Here is a 16,320-nt window from a genome sequence, read left to right as displayed (position 1 = left end):
CACCAGGGATGGAGCACTCACAACCTTCCTGGGCAACCCATTCCAGTGCCTCACCACCCTAACAGGAAAGAATTTCCTCCTTATATCCAATCTAAACTTCCCCTGTTTAAGTTTTAACCCATTACCCCTTGTCCTGTCACTACAGTCCCTGACAAAGAGTCCCTCCCCAGCAAGTGGTGGCTGGTCAGCAAATAAAACTAATGGTTTGTCTTATTGTAGTTGCTACGCATGAGTCAGGTGCACTGGAGAAAAAACTGCTCTTTGCTAATGCATAAGCATACTCAGCTGAAAGAAACTGTTCACATTCTTCTGCCTGAGCCACAGCTTCCATACTGGGAAACACAGCAGGAAACCTGAGAAAACACAGGGTCTGGGAATCTGCTGGTTTAGCATGGAGACATCAGACCTAAGCCTTAAAGGCAAAGAAGGAAAACACTACCTAGGGACTCAAAAGGGACTGTACTGAGTTTCTTTAAACATTTTCAGAATGTCACTTAAAGGCTGATGAACTCAGAGATTTTCAAGCCTGAAGGAAAGTGCCTGACTTTCCGGGATGGAGTTAGTGGAAGGAAATTTGTTACAATTCTTCTGTTCTTGTCATGCTCAGAGTTCAAATTAATTATTTTCTTTTCTAACACAACTTTGCTTCCTGGGTTCAAACCCCTTTCAAAGTGGAGTGTTGAAGGAAAACTCAAGAGAACAGTTGGATATCTTAAGGCTTGTCTGTCTTAAGTCTCTAATAGTGCTCAATGTTGCTTATAACCACCAAAATGTGAGCCAAAACCAGAAGCAATGAGAAGTATGTTCAAAGTTGTCTCTAGTGCTGTATTATTGTGAAACACTGAATGGACCATCACTCAACTCTGGACCATCACATTATCTATTTAACAATATTACTTTGGGAATTTTATTTTGTGGAATACTTTGGGCCTTTCAAATAGCAATCAAAGTTACTTATTTATTTATTTGTTCGTTTGTTAGTTTATTTATTTATTCAATATTTGCATCCCAACAACCTTTTGGATGTTCATTAGGTATTTTTTCTCCTGTCCATTGGTTGCACTGAATAGACCGCTGTAAAACAACATTTCCAAGAATATACTTAATAATGAATGTGAAGCTCTGACAGTGACTTTGCTAATCTCTCAGAATCACAGTTCTATCTTATAATTGTTTTACCTAAAATCTTATGCTGTATCTACTGCTGTGTCTTTCATGCTTTTACAAATAACATGAACCTGCATGATAAAATGGCACAGTAGCAATATACTCACAGCCTGTTATTGCATAAAATAGTGACAGAACAATTCTACAGGCATTTCTGTGAACACCTAAATTCTCTCTCTTACAGACATCTAGTTAAAAGCCTAGGAGTACTTTTCAGAAGAGTTTTAAATTCAGATAAAAGACTACACAAAATAAAACCAAGCAATCCTTATAGTACACCTGTCCCTAAAAAGACTCATATTCTATCACATTTAAGTTAAATTTCCAGCCTTTGGGGAAAGTGTAAAAGCACTCAATATTTATAATTAAAGCTTGTATCCTCTAGAAATAGGATTTAATGTCTTTCACCAATGCACCCATTTTAGCCTCAGCAGAGATGTTAAAAGAAGGACTTAAATAAGCTATTATACAGCCATACAATCTAAAAGCTCAGACTGCTCATGGTCTGTAGCAGTTACAGACAGAATTCACAAAGACAAAAATTAGAATGATGCATAAATATTAGGAATCCAGGACAATGAAAGTTGACTAAATTGACTGGCTTTGTTTGTTTTAAGACTCTCTAAAGTAAACTGTGAGAAACGCTGCTCACTGCCCAGAACTTTCAATCAGCCCCAACCACTAAGGTGACATGAATCTCACCCTACGCCTTAGGTTACTACAAAAATATATACACATATTATTGTGAAGGAAAGGTTGTAATTCCAGTGATACAGGCAGAAAACTTTTCTCCACAGTAATAGTAACAAAATCAGCACAACACAGTTCTGTGAGATCCTACTGTAAATGCATATATGTTCTCAGGGTGCAAATGAGCAGTGATATTCTGGGCCATGCACAGAACCTTGTCTTTCTTGTATTCCTGTAAGGCTACCTAAGAAAGGATGGCTGCAACTATTCAGTTTCCTTGGGGCTAACAAGTCTGAAAAGTTTAAACCTATGTGTTCTCACTAGAGTAAAAAAAGTCAGAATGCTTATGACACTTCTGAAGTCAGTACTGGTACATGATATGTTTTTATAGTTAATGGAATGACTTTTTAACGTGATACCAAATTGCTTCTAAGAAGATGGAGGTGAACTGAGTAGCTTTCTGCCTACTAAAGCAGTTCTCTTATTTGTCAGTTTGACATACTTGTTTTAAAGGGCAGCAATTTGGGATTATTTCTTCACCTGGTGCGTAGTCAAAGTTATCACAGTTATTTTCCTGTAGGTTCTGTTAACTCATTTATGGAGAGGGCAATTCAGAAACAGCTCTCTCTTAAAGCTGAATTCCAGTTCTCATACAGTGCCCTTAAAACCATCTGAGGTTCGTATGGACACTGGCTCATCAAGGTGCAAGCAGATAAAGCTTTGGTAAAATAAAGTGCTGTTATTACATCCTGGTATCTAGCTATTCTAATCTGGAACAGGTGGTTTGGCTACAGAAACTGAACTTTAGAGGCCAGTAGGAGTTGCTTACTTCTTCCCCACAAGAGAAAGAAGAGAAGAAATCTTTAAAATATTGTTCCAAGAATTGCCTATGTATTCTACAACAGTAATATGTCTCCACCATAAAGCACCCCAAAGGGCTTCTTTTCCAAGGCTCAGCAAACCAGGCAGGTACAACTGACTTCCTCTCTCATGGAGCAGGTAGTATAGAGAATTAGTAGATTCTTTTCAGGCAGCAGTGATCTGCAACAATGTATGACTAAAAATCTGTTTGGATAAAAAGACTTAGATCATGCTGCAAAATACAAAGACTACTTTCTGACTACAAATACATTCAAAGAGGGTAAAATAATTATTTGCATATTTATTTATTTTTTAATACCAAGGATCACAAATGCCCATTTAATTCTTGGTCGGTCATACAAAAACTTATGAGAAACGAAAACTTGTTACAGGAAGCCTGACATCATTTAAATACAAAGCTATAAAACTGTGACCTTTTTGCAAGTCTCCTGCAATTAGTAATCCAGGAAATGACTCTGTAGAAGACCTAATGACAACCACTATAATAATAGTGAAATTAAAGAAAGACTGATTATCTCTAAATCCCTTAAATTTGAGGAACCCTAGAAAATGAAGTTCCTGACGCCAACCAGTCATTTTAAACTTGCTCATTCTTATAAACAACCTTAATTTGGATTGGCTTTTCAACTATTCTTTATGTTATATAAATAGGTTAGTAACTATGCCTCAAAAATTTACAGTGGTTTTTAAATGACTAACCAAAGCTTAGCAGCTATTTGCAATTTCTCTACATATTGCAATCCAATCCTTATGCCAGTCAATCTATAATCAACATATAACCTGATTTTTCCCAACTTCATCTCTTGGCTGCCTTCTTGTGTGCAGCTGCTGTAAATGAAATTAAAAACCAACACTGGCTCTCAAAGCACAGGCATTTTGGAAGGTAGGATTTGCATTTCACTTTGTGAAGACGTCTGAGGCTAGCACATACAACAAGGACAGAAGAAAAAACATCAGAAATGGTTACGTTTTAGAGAAATAAGAAATTAGAATCACTAAATGAAGTCACTGGGTACAATCTCATAAAACCAAGCATGTGCATTATTATAAAGTGCAGTTATTTTTAGGAAAAAAGTGTTTTATAAATATTGCAAGATTCGGATAGAGCACATCTGGTGAAGTGAGAAGTTAAGTTTCACCAGCTTTGTAATGTGAGATTCAAGTTTCATGGATTTAATTTTCATTTTTCATGTATGACAAAACAAAGATTCATTGCTTCTGCTTCAAGACCTCAGAAACTTACACCTTTAAATGGCTATTTAGTGATAACTGTATAAATGAATGCTTCCAGTAGTTTTGTTTTGCTAGCATCTGACTATGATACCCTAAAAACACAAGACATAAATATTGTACACAATTAGGTAATTTAGCATTATGCCAAAATGCTGTGGAAATGATGAGGTATCTGTTTGCTGAGGTTTGTAAATCACAATCCCATACACATTTTAAACTGTTCACTTTAGGTCTGGTTTGCCCAGACAAGTGGACAGGAGTCCACTTAAAAATGTGTAAGATAGAACACCCCTATTGCCTGTTGATTCTGTAAAGAATTTACTAAACATACACTGTTTCCATTAAGGGCAAGAAAAGAATCTTTTACAGAGGTGGGACCTTTCCACTGCTTGTGCTGATGTAACTTCTTAGATTAAGAGAAAGCTAATCGAGTACCAGATCTCTTCATCACTTTAAACCACAACTGCAAGAATCACTGGAGCCGAGATGCCTCCAACCTCACACAGTGATTTGTTGCTCTTTGCTGTTTGCCACATTCCAGAGCAACTATCTCTGTAAGGACAGATGACAGCCAAAGCACGAGTGTGCATGTCTATGTATGTATATGCCTATAATAGTTCAAAATAAGGTGGGAGATACATGCTTCACATAGACACAGTCATAGAATGGTTTGAGCTTTAAAGGACCTTGGAGATCCCCTAGTTCTAAGCCCCTGCCATGGGCAGAGACACCTTTCACTAAACCAGGTTGCTCAAAGCCCCATCTATCCTGGCCCTGAACATTTCCAGGAATGGGGCATTGCAGCAGCTCTTGTACATGGGCTCAGCTTGGGCAAGCATTCTGAGGCAGGGAAACAGGCGGATAAGGAACACCACCCCGCACAACCTTTAATGTCAAAAGAATGAACCAAACAACAATCCATGACTTAGATCAGAAATGGATCATGAACATATGTCATGCTGCCCTGACCTAGAATAGAAGAACTGTTAGTTTAGAAGTCTTAAAATGCTGCAGGAAACCCCCCAGCTTTTACAGCTTGTATTTTGAGACACTGAATTTGTTTTTGAAATGGTTGTGGTTTGTATCAAAGGGTCTAGAATTTCACACCTTCTCCTCTGTCTAAATAGTCTGTAGATATTAGAAGTGTTTGCGTTTTCAGTCTTTCATGGAGTGTGCAGCTAACTTGCAGCAGAACCTCTTCCCTACATGTCAGTAATATTACTTCATTAAGGAGACACATACTAGATAATTAAATCAGGTGTATGCATATACAAAATGTATATGCATATATTGTGTATCACATCAACACAGAATGGTCAAGAATGTTCATGCAAGGGGATAGCAAGAAAAGAATGTATGACTAATATTACAGTATATGTTCAGTGTTAGGAGAAAAAAGCCCATTAGTCCAGGAAAACATTAATTTTGGAACTAAAATGCAAACCCAAACCACTTTATCCTTTATTAATTTGATAAAAATTATTTTTTTTTCAGTTGTGTTGCAAATATTGAAAACAAAAAACTCAGGTAATTTTAATACTGCCTCTAAACTAGAATCTTAGGAATTCCTTGGAAAACATATCACTCCTGGTTAATTATACTTTCAAAATTATAGGAAGATTTAGTCAAAAATGTACAGGCCATTTTTCTTGAACAGGCAGTATTAAAACTGAAAATAGCAAAGAGAAGAAAGCTGATTTTTAAACATGCAAAGACACACACCATAGCTGAATGATATGCCTTAAAGGAAAACAAAGGGATACCTACTTTCTGCTGCTAGAAGTCCTAGTAGGAAGGCAGCATTTGGACAAACAACAAACAGTATGAAGATTTCAGAACAAGCGATTTATAAAGCTGCAACCTAGCACACTATTTTAGCCACAAAATAGTATGAACAAAGTGACAAGGACCTCCCCGCCCCCCCTCCCCCCCTCTTTTTTTAATATGGTTTCTATGTCTGAAGCAAATGGGACTTGCAGGCTGGGATGGGAGGAAAACAAACACTTGGCATTGGGAAGGTAGCACATGTACACAGTGCTAGGTATCTATAATACCAGACTTTTTCCAACATTGGTTAAACTAGTTTAAAAAACTCATGGACAAAAAATGATTTCAAGTAAGTTTATCATAAAAGGTAAACTGAAAAACTAATTCAACGTACTGTAAATGAAGCATAACAACATACTAATTTACTAACTAGAATTTAGCAATATTATACTGAAGTTATTTTTACCAAAGTTTCAGTGAGAACCAATATGAGAATCATTTAGCAACATAACCACTTTATTACTGCTTTTAATTAATAATGACTTTATATACTTAAAAGGTTTTGTATGTAAACATACCAGAACCAGAAGATATAACAGCTGAAAAGTTATAAAGATAATAATGGAATATTGGAAACACTCAAATTTATGATCTCAAACCTGTCAAACCTGTCAGTTAATACCTGTAATACTAAATAAGGAATTAATAACAGTAAATTATAAGGTAAATGATTTCTCTCCCTCCCCTGAAGAAGTCATGCTTAAAAATGCTACACAAGGCCCCTTGCAAATATTTACAAAATAAGCGGAAAGTTTTTCATAACAGCAGGATTTCCTTTTCTTTCTTGTGTCAACGAGACTGATAGTTTTTAAGATATGGACTTATACTGCCCATTTTTCATGAAATCTAAATCCCATAAAACTACAAAGCACTCACTAACTTATGCATTAAGCTAGTTCAATGTATATTAAACAACTTGGCCATACTTTTGCTATTTGATCTCACTCTGACATACTATTTGATTTAGCTTTTCCCCCATTGCCATTACTTTCAAATTTGAAAATCAAGATCTCATACTGCTAAAATTTTCTCATTCAATGTGACAATAGTAGAACAAATTAAAAGAATGAAAATTTCAATTTACAGCAATCCTGAGACAAAATATCAAAACGCATTTGTAAAAATGCCACATGAAATTTATGCCTTGCAGTTGAGAAAACAAGCTAGAAACACTGATGTACACTTAAAGTGCCTGCTCACTGTGCAATGCAAAAGCACTGCTTCTATGTTTGTCACCTTTACAGTTACCACAGAGCTCAGAAATCACAGAAATGTTCAGGAAGTACTGCAACAGTGGTATTTGTTAGCCTGAGCTCAGTAAGTACACTTGATCAGTCAGTGCATTATAAAATATGCTGCTGTACCTTTGTGGTTAAACTGAAATACAGCATTACAAGATGCCTTACAGGAATCTAGGACTTTTTTCAGCAAAAAGCTACTCTGAAACTTGTTAGTCACATTTCAGAATATGAGCACTATAAACCAAGCAATTCAAGCAGGCATGATAGAGGAAAGTCCTTCAGGCAAAAACTAAGGTTTGCTTTAATCTAAAAAATCAGTTATGCAGTTTTCCAAAGTCTATAGGCTATTCACTGGCTTAAATCCAACACTGACTCAGTGGTTCTGAAAAGGTGGCTACAAAACAGGTTTTGGAAATACAAAGTTGTAAACACCCTCTTCAATTTATGGGTTTTTCTAACTGTTGGCCTAAAAACTTAAACATCATAAATCTACTTAAAACTCCAAAGTAAACTGAATAGACTTCCTGAATTCAGCTTCCCAAGTCAAAATGTAAAACAATTCCACAGCCTTTCCTTGGGCTGCTGCAGAATGGGGAAGCTGAAAAAGCAGAAGGAGGAGAAGTGAAAAGCTTTACACTGGTGATGTTTGTTCTTTAGCCTTTTGTTAAAACACTTGGAAATTATACTTCCGTACTCCCTGAAAGGCAACAAATGGTCAGCATTTGACATAAGCAGAGGAAATCCTCTATCTTAATCTAATTTGCAATCAGGCAATAGGAGAGGCAGGGAGGGTTGAGGAGAGAGAAGGGAGTTGGATGGAGAAGGGCAGCAGAGAGAGAACTGATTGTAATTTCTCTGGAACCTAATTAATTTCATGGTCCACTTCCAATACTCTCTACTGGGCCAATTTTTCTCATGTGTCAGATTTAGCCTTTAGGGCTGCTGATTGCTATATGTTTGTTACAACATATTAGAAATATCCAAAACATTCACTAACTTGGGAAATTGACGTTTACAATGACTTGAAGACAGGCAACCTGGAAGTAAAATGTTTTACATTCCAGCAAAAAGATATTTGCAAGATGCTTGTCGTTTGAGCTGTTCAGTGGCTTTACTAAAGAAGTTATTGAACACAGCCTATCAGCAGCAAAGTAATATTACTTTAGTTTAAAAATATTTACTTAACTTTTCAAAACATTTTAAAAGCCTTTGCCATACTTTCTCAAAATTTAGTGAGACTGACTTCTGCCTTGTTACCAACAGAATGATAGTGGGTTAAGTCTAGTCTTTCTGAGGACAGCTACTGACTAAAGAGGAAATAGATCACCCAGAACAAGCTTTGGGAACCAATAATTATTAATACATTTAATGAATGAAGGGAAGATGTGTACAGAAAAATACCTGGTTGACTTTATACGACATTTATCTGTGTTCACTGCCATCTAATCTAGTTATACAATTTGCTGACCCTCATTGGAAAGCTCTCTAACAAGAATATCTTTTGTGATTCCACATCTAAAAAAGTCACCTGACTTGCTATCTATACTGCCTTCATATTCCAGGCTGTCTGGTAATATAGGAAGATGCTCGAAGGTTCCGGCAATCCCAGGTTCACTGAACTCTGAGGAAGAACACCTCTACATTGATCCAGCAAAAGGAAAGAATTGAAAGTTTTTGTTTCTGTGTTTAGAAAGACCTGGAGAAGGACAGGATATACAATTTGCATAACCCAATAAGCATTTATATTTTTACATCTTTATCTTGGTAGGAGTTCCACATTTGCCCATTTCTGACAACTCCTTTAAATTCAATTATAAGCTCCATGAAATTTTATGGGAGGATTAAATAGGCAGCAACATTTAAAATATTAAATGCTCTTCATTAGAGTTTATGGTCTGGAATAGCATTATGAGCCGTTAAGAAGGAAACTTAAATAACCTTTAAGATAGCCAAGTTTTTACGGCAATTCAAGAGTTTTATCTCTAGTATCTATAAAGTAGTTCAGTTTAGAAGTATTACAAGAATCTACCTTTACAAGCTTAAAATATTTGAAAACTTTAATAGTATTCTTCTGAAGAGGATCGATTTCTATATCTAGCAATTTCAGAAGCTGAAAGTTGCAGTGTTTATTAGTGTTTATCCTGTGATATTAAATATTTTATCAGCTAATGTAGTCAGATAGGGACACATCATGAAAACTACTCACTTAGTATGATTTCCTGATCACCGTGATCTCCCATCAGTGAGATCAACAATGTTATTCTAGGAACAACTAAGCTTTCCTGAGAAATCCAAGCTATTGTTTCAGTTATTTCAGAGATGAACAGAATATAACAATGGATCCAGCACAGATATTGCATAGAATTTACATAAGTAGTGGATTCATATATTCTGTGAGCAGAAAAAAATAGAACTTGTACCTTTGTTAGATACTGGTATCTGCAATTACATCACTATATGAGGAAGACACATGCCCTGTTGATGCGAGATTGAAACTGGAAAGAGGAACTGCAGTTTTCAGATTAGGAAAGTTGCTACTACCAATCACGATGGTGGCCTGTTTGTTTTATTGAAATGGGGGAAGTAACTGAAACAAGAATTAAAGAACTGGAAGTAATTCTGGGTGAAGTAAAACAGACTTATTCTTTCTTTAAAAGAATATATGGATACTTACTTACAAGTACATCAAGTATTCAAGAGCTAGCTGCCTGAAGTTGGGCCGTGAGGCTGTCATTACCCATTTTTAATAAATGATCTGAGATTCCCATTCACTTCTGTAGAAATGATGAGCAGTGTGCATCTCTAAAGATGAAGTGATTTAATTGAATTCCAAGAAATGAAATTTAAGAATTTCAACCAAGAAAATTGCCCCCAGTCCCTACATTAATGACATTGAAATAATTTATGAAAATTACTTGCTCATATGAAAAAGCAAAAAAGGAAGATTTAACATATGCAGCCAATAAGTAATTTTCTCACCTATTAAAATATTGGGGAAAAGAATCATCACACAGTAGTTCAGCACCTGTAATTAAGTTCCTGAAATGTCTTCCAGTAAAGCTGATGTATACAATAAATATTCTGCCAGTACTATTCAGTTTAGAAAAATAAGAGAGTCCAGTTTGCGTTAGATTTTTCTTAAAAGTTCATTTTGATCTTAAATCCTAATTTTAGGTCAGATAGACCAACACAGACTTTCGCACTGCAAACGTCATGAGTAACATTATATCAGAATTAAGATACATAACTAGGATAGGGCTGTGTTAGTATAGGGATTGCCAGGTTATTTGAATTCCTGGACAAAAGGACTACTTGGAGTAAGATCACTGTCCTGCCCGAGGTGTAGCTATGTGCTCAGAGCACAGCAAAGGTATTATCTTCCCCTTCGAAGTATGTTGGGAGGTCCCTGAAGCACAGGTATTGTCTCTCTCTGAAGATCTGAGTTATAATATCAGAAATACTGTTCAATATATTCTAAAGAGGAGAAATCTTAATTCATACTATTCTCCAAAACAGGAGGTCAAGAAACTCTGGTACACAATATTTTCTTTCTATAAATAACTCCTAGTAAGGTATGAGAACCTTGCTACTGCCCTTGCTCCTTGCCCCTGATTCAAGACAAAATTTCAATAAGCTTTTACACTGAAGTAATATAAGGAAAAATACGAGGTTCTAGCACCATTTGTAATTAAATGCACATAAAACAAATAAAAAAAAATCAGATTTCTGTAGAAACTTACAACTGTGCCGAGATTTTATCTTCATTTTCTCCAGTCACTAGCACCATTATGAAAAACTCTTTATGCTTTCACATTGAAGTGTTAACTTATTATGCAATTTTATGAAATCATGAGAAATTATTAAATACTTGGTACTCTAGACAGTATAGCATTACGACAGGTTGACTGCAGTAAATATACTTTCTGTTACAATACCTGAGGAGGTGGGGTCTTCAGAGAAGTCTGGCAGCTCTTCAGGGGGGTCACCATAGAATGAGTTGAATTTGTGGCTTGACACGGCTGCTAGTACTGCCCCCTGAATAAAAATACCCATAAAGCCTAAATTACACAAAGAAGGATAATGTAACAGTTCCAGATATCTTGGATCACTTAATCTCCTGAGGTCTCTCAGGTGTTGACTTTCACATTGAAGAGTAAATAAATTTTATAGTCTTTGCAAGGGGATTTATTTATTATTTTAAAATAATAAGTGTGAAGCCTAAATTCCTGTCTTATAATGTAATCAAAATCTCTAATTTGGAGTCATGGAATCAACTAGGTTGGAAAAGACCTTCAAGATCATCAGCTCCAACCATTCCCCAGCACTGCCAAGCCCGCCAGTAAACCATGTCACTAAGGCCTTGTCTACACAGTTTGGGAAGGCTTCCAGGTATGGTGACTCCACCACTGCCCTGGGCAGCCTGTTTCAACACCTGGGGGAAGGAATTGTGCCTAATATCTAGCCTAAACCTCTCCTGGTGCTGCTTGAGGCTGTTTCTTTTTGTCCTATCCCTTGTTCCCTGGGACAGGAGACTTATTTCCACTTCCCCTCTTACCTAGACTGAACTTAGCAAGTACAAAAATTTACCCATTAAACCAACACAATATGTTGTTGTTTGAGAAATGGCCAGAATCTGACACTGACAGAACTATATATCCATAATATATCTACATGAAAATGTATTAATCTCAGACCCCCAGAATGAGTGTTACATGGGAGCAAGGTTAGCAGCAGGCAAAACGGACAATAGATAATTTCATGAAACATTCTGTAGAACAGTGCTTTGATTAAAGTGGTAGAAAACAAATAGCACAGGTATAATGATCTTAAGGTCCTTTCCAACCCTACCTGTTCTATGATTCTATAAAACCCCTCTGGTGACTAAATTTAGTTGCCTCCCCAGAAGAAATACGGGAAAGATCTGAAACTGCATCTAGAGCAGGAAAACAGCTCATATTCTTAAAGGGAGTAGCCAACATTTTAATGAAAGCATTACCTGGACATACAAACCACCTAAGAGAAAGTGCTGTTTGGGATGATCTATGACAACTGTTGCATTCTAATGTTGCAGATACATTAAGATTTTGAACAGCAGCAACTCAATATGTATATCTGATTCTGTGTTTTATTACAAATCATAAATACCACTCATGAATTGTAATGCTGCACACTTCTGTTTCAATTTTCTCAGACTTTCAGTGAATTTTAAAACGTTTTTCTGAAAAACTTTCCAAGATAGGAACTGAGGGGAAACCATGTTGCCTTGGGCTAAAACGTTAACATTCTTTTCAATACAGCTAGAATAATCCTGTGCATAGTTAAACATAACAGGATAAACCAAAGAATCCATCTCAGTTCTTTCTGAAAAAAGACATTAAAATATTATGTTCCTTTTATTATAAATGTAACAGAATATTAACAGAAGCCATTGTACCATTCTCTCCAACAATTCGTATTACATAGTATTACTGAATTAATTTTAAAGGAAGACCTCAGACACACCTGGGTCGATATCTGACAATCTGCGCTGAAATTTAGTTAGAAATCTATGCATTAAGAAAGGATGAACACCCTCAACAGGACATTGCAATAAACAGCTGTGAACTCTGTTTCAATTTGCTATTTTATTGCTGACTTCAGAGGATAGATTTCTCTCAGCACATTTAAAATGAATAAAGTATCACACAAAATTTAAGTTCTCTAATTGTATTGTTCTAGCAGTACGTTCACTTTACCTTTAGTTTTCGTCTTGCATTGAATTTTCTCAATTGTTCTACTGTTTCTGGAAGATGAATCTTGTATGCATAGCGATCTCTCTCCTTAAGAAAACAAAAACACAAAAACCCCCAACCAAAACAAAAGAAACATTAAAAGCAAGCTCTTAATATTCACACTGCATTAGGAAACTAGACAAGAAATGTACCAGCTTATAAGCATCCTAAGGAGAATGAAGAGTAATTGCAACTGCAGGAAAATGTCAAGGCATTGAGAGAGATTACAATATTTGGAGAGAATTCTTAATTTGGGCCAGGAATATGTTATTTTTGTAATTGTTTTCCCACTTTGCAGTAAGACCCTACCCTTTTGTTTTACTGTTGTAGTTTTAGTCAGTCTGTGGCGAGCACTGAATGTTGAAGGGGGCAAACATGAAGTAGTTCTGCTACTCCCAGAGAAGCAACATGTTCAAGCACTCTTTTAAGGGGTGCTTGGTACTTCAGGTAAGCTTGGGAGATGGGGTACATGTCTAACAGAGGAGGAAGTACTGATGACATCAGCTGATGACATCAGCTCCTTTCAACTGGATAAGTTTCGACCCACAGTTTCCCAATATTCAGAAGAGCGTCTTAACCACTGTTATTGCCAAGAGGTGCACACTCCTGCCCTCCTTTTATAAGCTGGACCATTCTGCAACTTGGAATACCAGAGTTAGAGCCAGAAAGACAGCTGAGAAGTGGAAGAACAACTCCATTTGATGACAGACCATTTACTTGGAAGAAGAACAGATGAGCCTGTGCTTCCGCTGTTCTTTATTTTTGTGGTGGGTGTGTATGTGTGTGTGTGTGAATATTTGTCTACTGTATGACTTTATATACAGTCCAGGAGCAGACATCAGAATACCACCCTTTCCAAATAAGTGCCTTGTTTAAGTTATTGATATTCTGATTCTCCATCCCGTGCTTGCACTTTAGAAAATAAAGAGGATAACAAAGAAAAATAGTTCCTGCCCCAGAAAATGAAATGCTCTGAGCCAGTAATAGCCACTCTTTAAATGTGCAACACCCCCATCATGTCGCATTTCAATGTCTATACTCTGATGCTGCTAAAGATGCCTAAGAGAGTTTGCTATTGCTGTTAAGCAAGAGTTCAAGTCTGGCAATTATCAAAAGCTCAGGCTCTAATTGTATAAAGTATTTAAAGCACATTATGACACATTTTCTACAATGTCACATCTACTATGAAAAGGTCAAAGAAATAAATCATTTTCTCCCTTGCAGGGGAAACTGGTATGTCAACAACTGCTTTTACTACCTTTAACCAGGGATGATTCAGTGCTTCATATACTGTTATCCTTTCTGCTGGATCCAGCATGAGCATGCGACGTACCAAATCTTTGGCACTTTCAGAAATATGGCTCCATTGCCTAGGATTCATCTGATTACAAGCAAAAAAAAAAAAAAAAAAGAAATTAAATCTATAATAAGACTATAGAAAAGAACCTACTTTTTATGTAAAGTAATTGCATAGATTAAACAGTGGTTGGTACTTGTAAACACTTTATTATAATAAACGTAAAAAGAAGTTTCTAAGATTTGTAATAATGTACAAAATCATACATTAGTAGCTATTGAAATGGCATAAAAAATTGAAAACAGTGAGCTCTGTATCACATAAAAGCTGATATATCCTTGGTATTATGTTATAATCACAGCACAATTTTCTACCTATGCTACATTTTGTTCAGATGAAAGTGACCCCTCACTAGAAAAAGAAAAAATAATTAGGCTTTGTCTGACAGTTACCTATGCATATGATAAATGTAGAAATTAAGTCTACTCCTGAAATCACTACAAGGAATGGCATGATAGTCTGTCTAAGTCAAACCACAATTTCATGCCAGTGATGCTCAGTATGAGGGGAGTAAGCTAATGCCTGTCAAGGACTCCTTTAGTCCTGTTCCAGAGGGGTCATGGACTATAACTCTTACCAATAAATTCCTTTCAACTTTACAACAGTTATGGATCTTCAGCCACTCAGGCAGGAAAGCCTACTAACATGTGATCAACAATACAAGCAATTGCAACTCTTTTTAGAGCAAAACTGTATCTTGAGGAGACAACAGTGCGAAGGATGAGTCTGAATACATTGTGCATATGCAGGTTTGTGTCCAACTAGTCAAGATCATAGAATCACAGAATAGTTAGGGTTGCAAAGAACCTTAAGATCATCTAGTTCCAGCCCCCCTGCCACGGGCAGGAACATGTCATCCGATAAAACCATACTAAAGAAAATTAGCTCTAATGGAAGGAAGAAAATTGCAAATTTGCAGCAAGATGGTTTTAAAATCCTTGTAGTACTTTCACTGAATAGACATATCATTGTGGAAACAGGAACAGAGAAGGAACTGAGAAGACACAATGTACTGGCCAAGACTATTTTTTTTAAAACAAAGAAAAGTTAACTCATACAATTCCAGAAGTTTTTAGCTGTTTAAGAGATTTCATAAAGAAATCTTCCAGAAAGTGAAACTGGAACATCTTACGAGTCTAAGCAATTCCAAAACCTGTGCCATGAAGAAATCCTGTTGTTTCTAGGAATACAAAATTCCTGACCAAGTGCAGTACCACTGCTGTCACTTATATTCTAGCAGAATACTGTAAAGTTCATATAATAAAATACTTTCTAAACCATACTACAGACTATCAGGCAGTTTTAGGAGTTTCAACTCTTAACTTGCTAATACACAACTCATGTGTGACCTCAGGTGCATACTGATCTTAGACAAAACCACAAAAACAGTGAAGTCACAGCTTCAATACAAGGATACTTGTACTGTGAAACATGCATATCTTGCATGCACACCAATGTGCTTTCAGTTCTAAGTGGATCCTTTTGAATCATCCTCAGCACTTTACTACTTACTGTAATATAAAGAAAAATGTGTAACTACGTATTTACAGTAACATGCATTTTGTTTTACATCAAGACAATATGATGACCAGCCTTTATGATAGTTCTTTCAGTTGATTAAAAAATTTACATTAGCTATAAACCTAAGGAAATGTACAGTACGTTATACTACACAGCTAAACCTTACACAATCCTACTGAGCTAAATGTGCAATTAGAGTGTAGTTGTTGCACCCATTTATTATTTCATCTGAGTAAATAGTCCTATATTCTAATTACCAACATTAATACAAAACACAGGAGGAACAAGACAGACTGGAGACAGAAAATCATCTCTCTTCCTGTGTAACGCAGATTTCTGTAAGCTTCAAATTATATGAGGCTAAATACAAAAATCAACTGACAGAAATTTTACCAGCAAAGCTTATCTCACTGGAAAAGGATTCAGGTATAATGTCATTTACCTTGTATTTTCCTTTAATAATGCCTTCAAATAATCTTTCCTTGGTTCCATAAAAAGGCAAACAACCGCTTAGCAGGATAAAAAGGATCACACCACAACCCCAAACATCTACAGGCTTCCCATAAGGTTCCCTTTTTACCACTTCTGGGGCCATAAAATGAGGTGTTCCTACACGTCCTAAATGGAAATA

At 36.3% G+C, this 16,320-nt stretch overlaps 1 protein-coding gene across 4 annotated transcripts in view; it reads right to left on the bottom strand.

Moving 5' to 3' along the window:
* The window catches only part of CASK (calcium/calmodulin dependent serine protein kinase), a 204,677-nt gene that overhangs the window by 64,302 nt on the left and 124,055 nt on the right, over positions 1-16,320 (bottom strand). For all 4 annotated transcript variants that reach the window (XM_065677115.1, XM_065677116.1, XM_065677117.1 and 1 more), the window contains exons 7-10: positions 16,132-16,307; positions 14,070-14,192; positions 12,776-12,859; positions 10,976-11,075 (exon numbers count right to left, since the gene is read on the bottom strand). In XM_065677115.1, coding sequence (XP_065533187.1) covers positions 10,976-11,075; positions 12,776-12,859; positions 14,070-14,192; positions 16,132-16,307 — 483 coding nt within the window. The remainder of the gene's footprint in view (positions 1-10,975; positions 11,076-12,775; positions 12,860-14,069; positions 14,193-16,131; positions 16,308-16,320) is intronic.

Source organism: Lathamus discolor, chromosome 4 (genome assembly GCF_037157495.1).
Source record: "Lathamus discolor isolate bLatDis1 chromosome 4, bLatDis1.hap1, whole genome shotgun sequence".
Taxonomy (NCBI): domain Eukaryota; kingdom Metazoa; phylum Chordata; class Aves; order Psittaciformes; family Psittacidae; genus Lathamus; species Lathamus discolor.
Note: the sequence above shows the minus strand (reverse complement) of the source record. Positions and strands in the feature narration are given on the sequence as shown.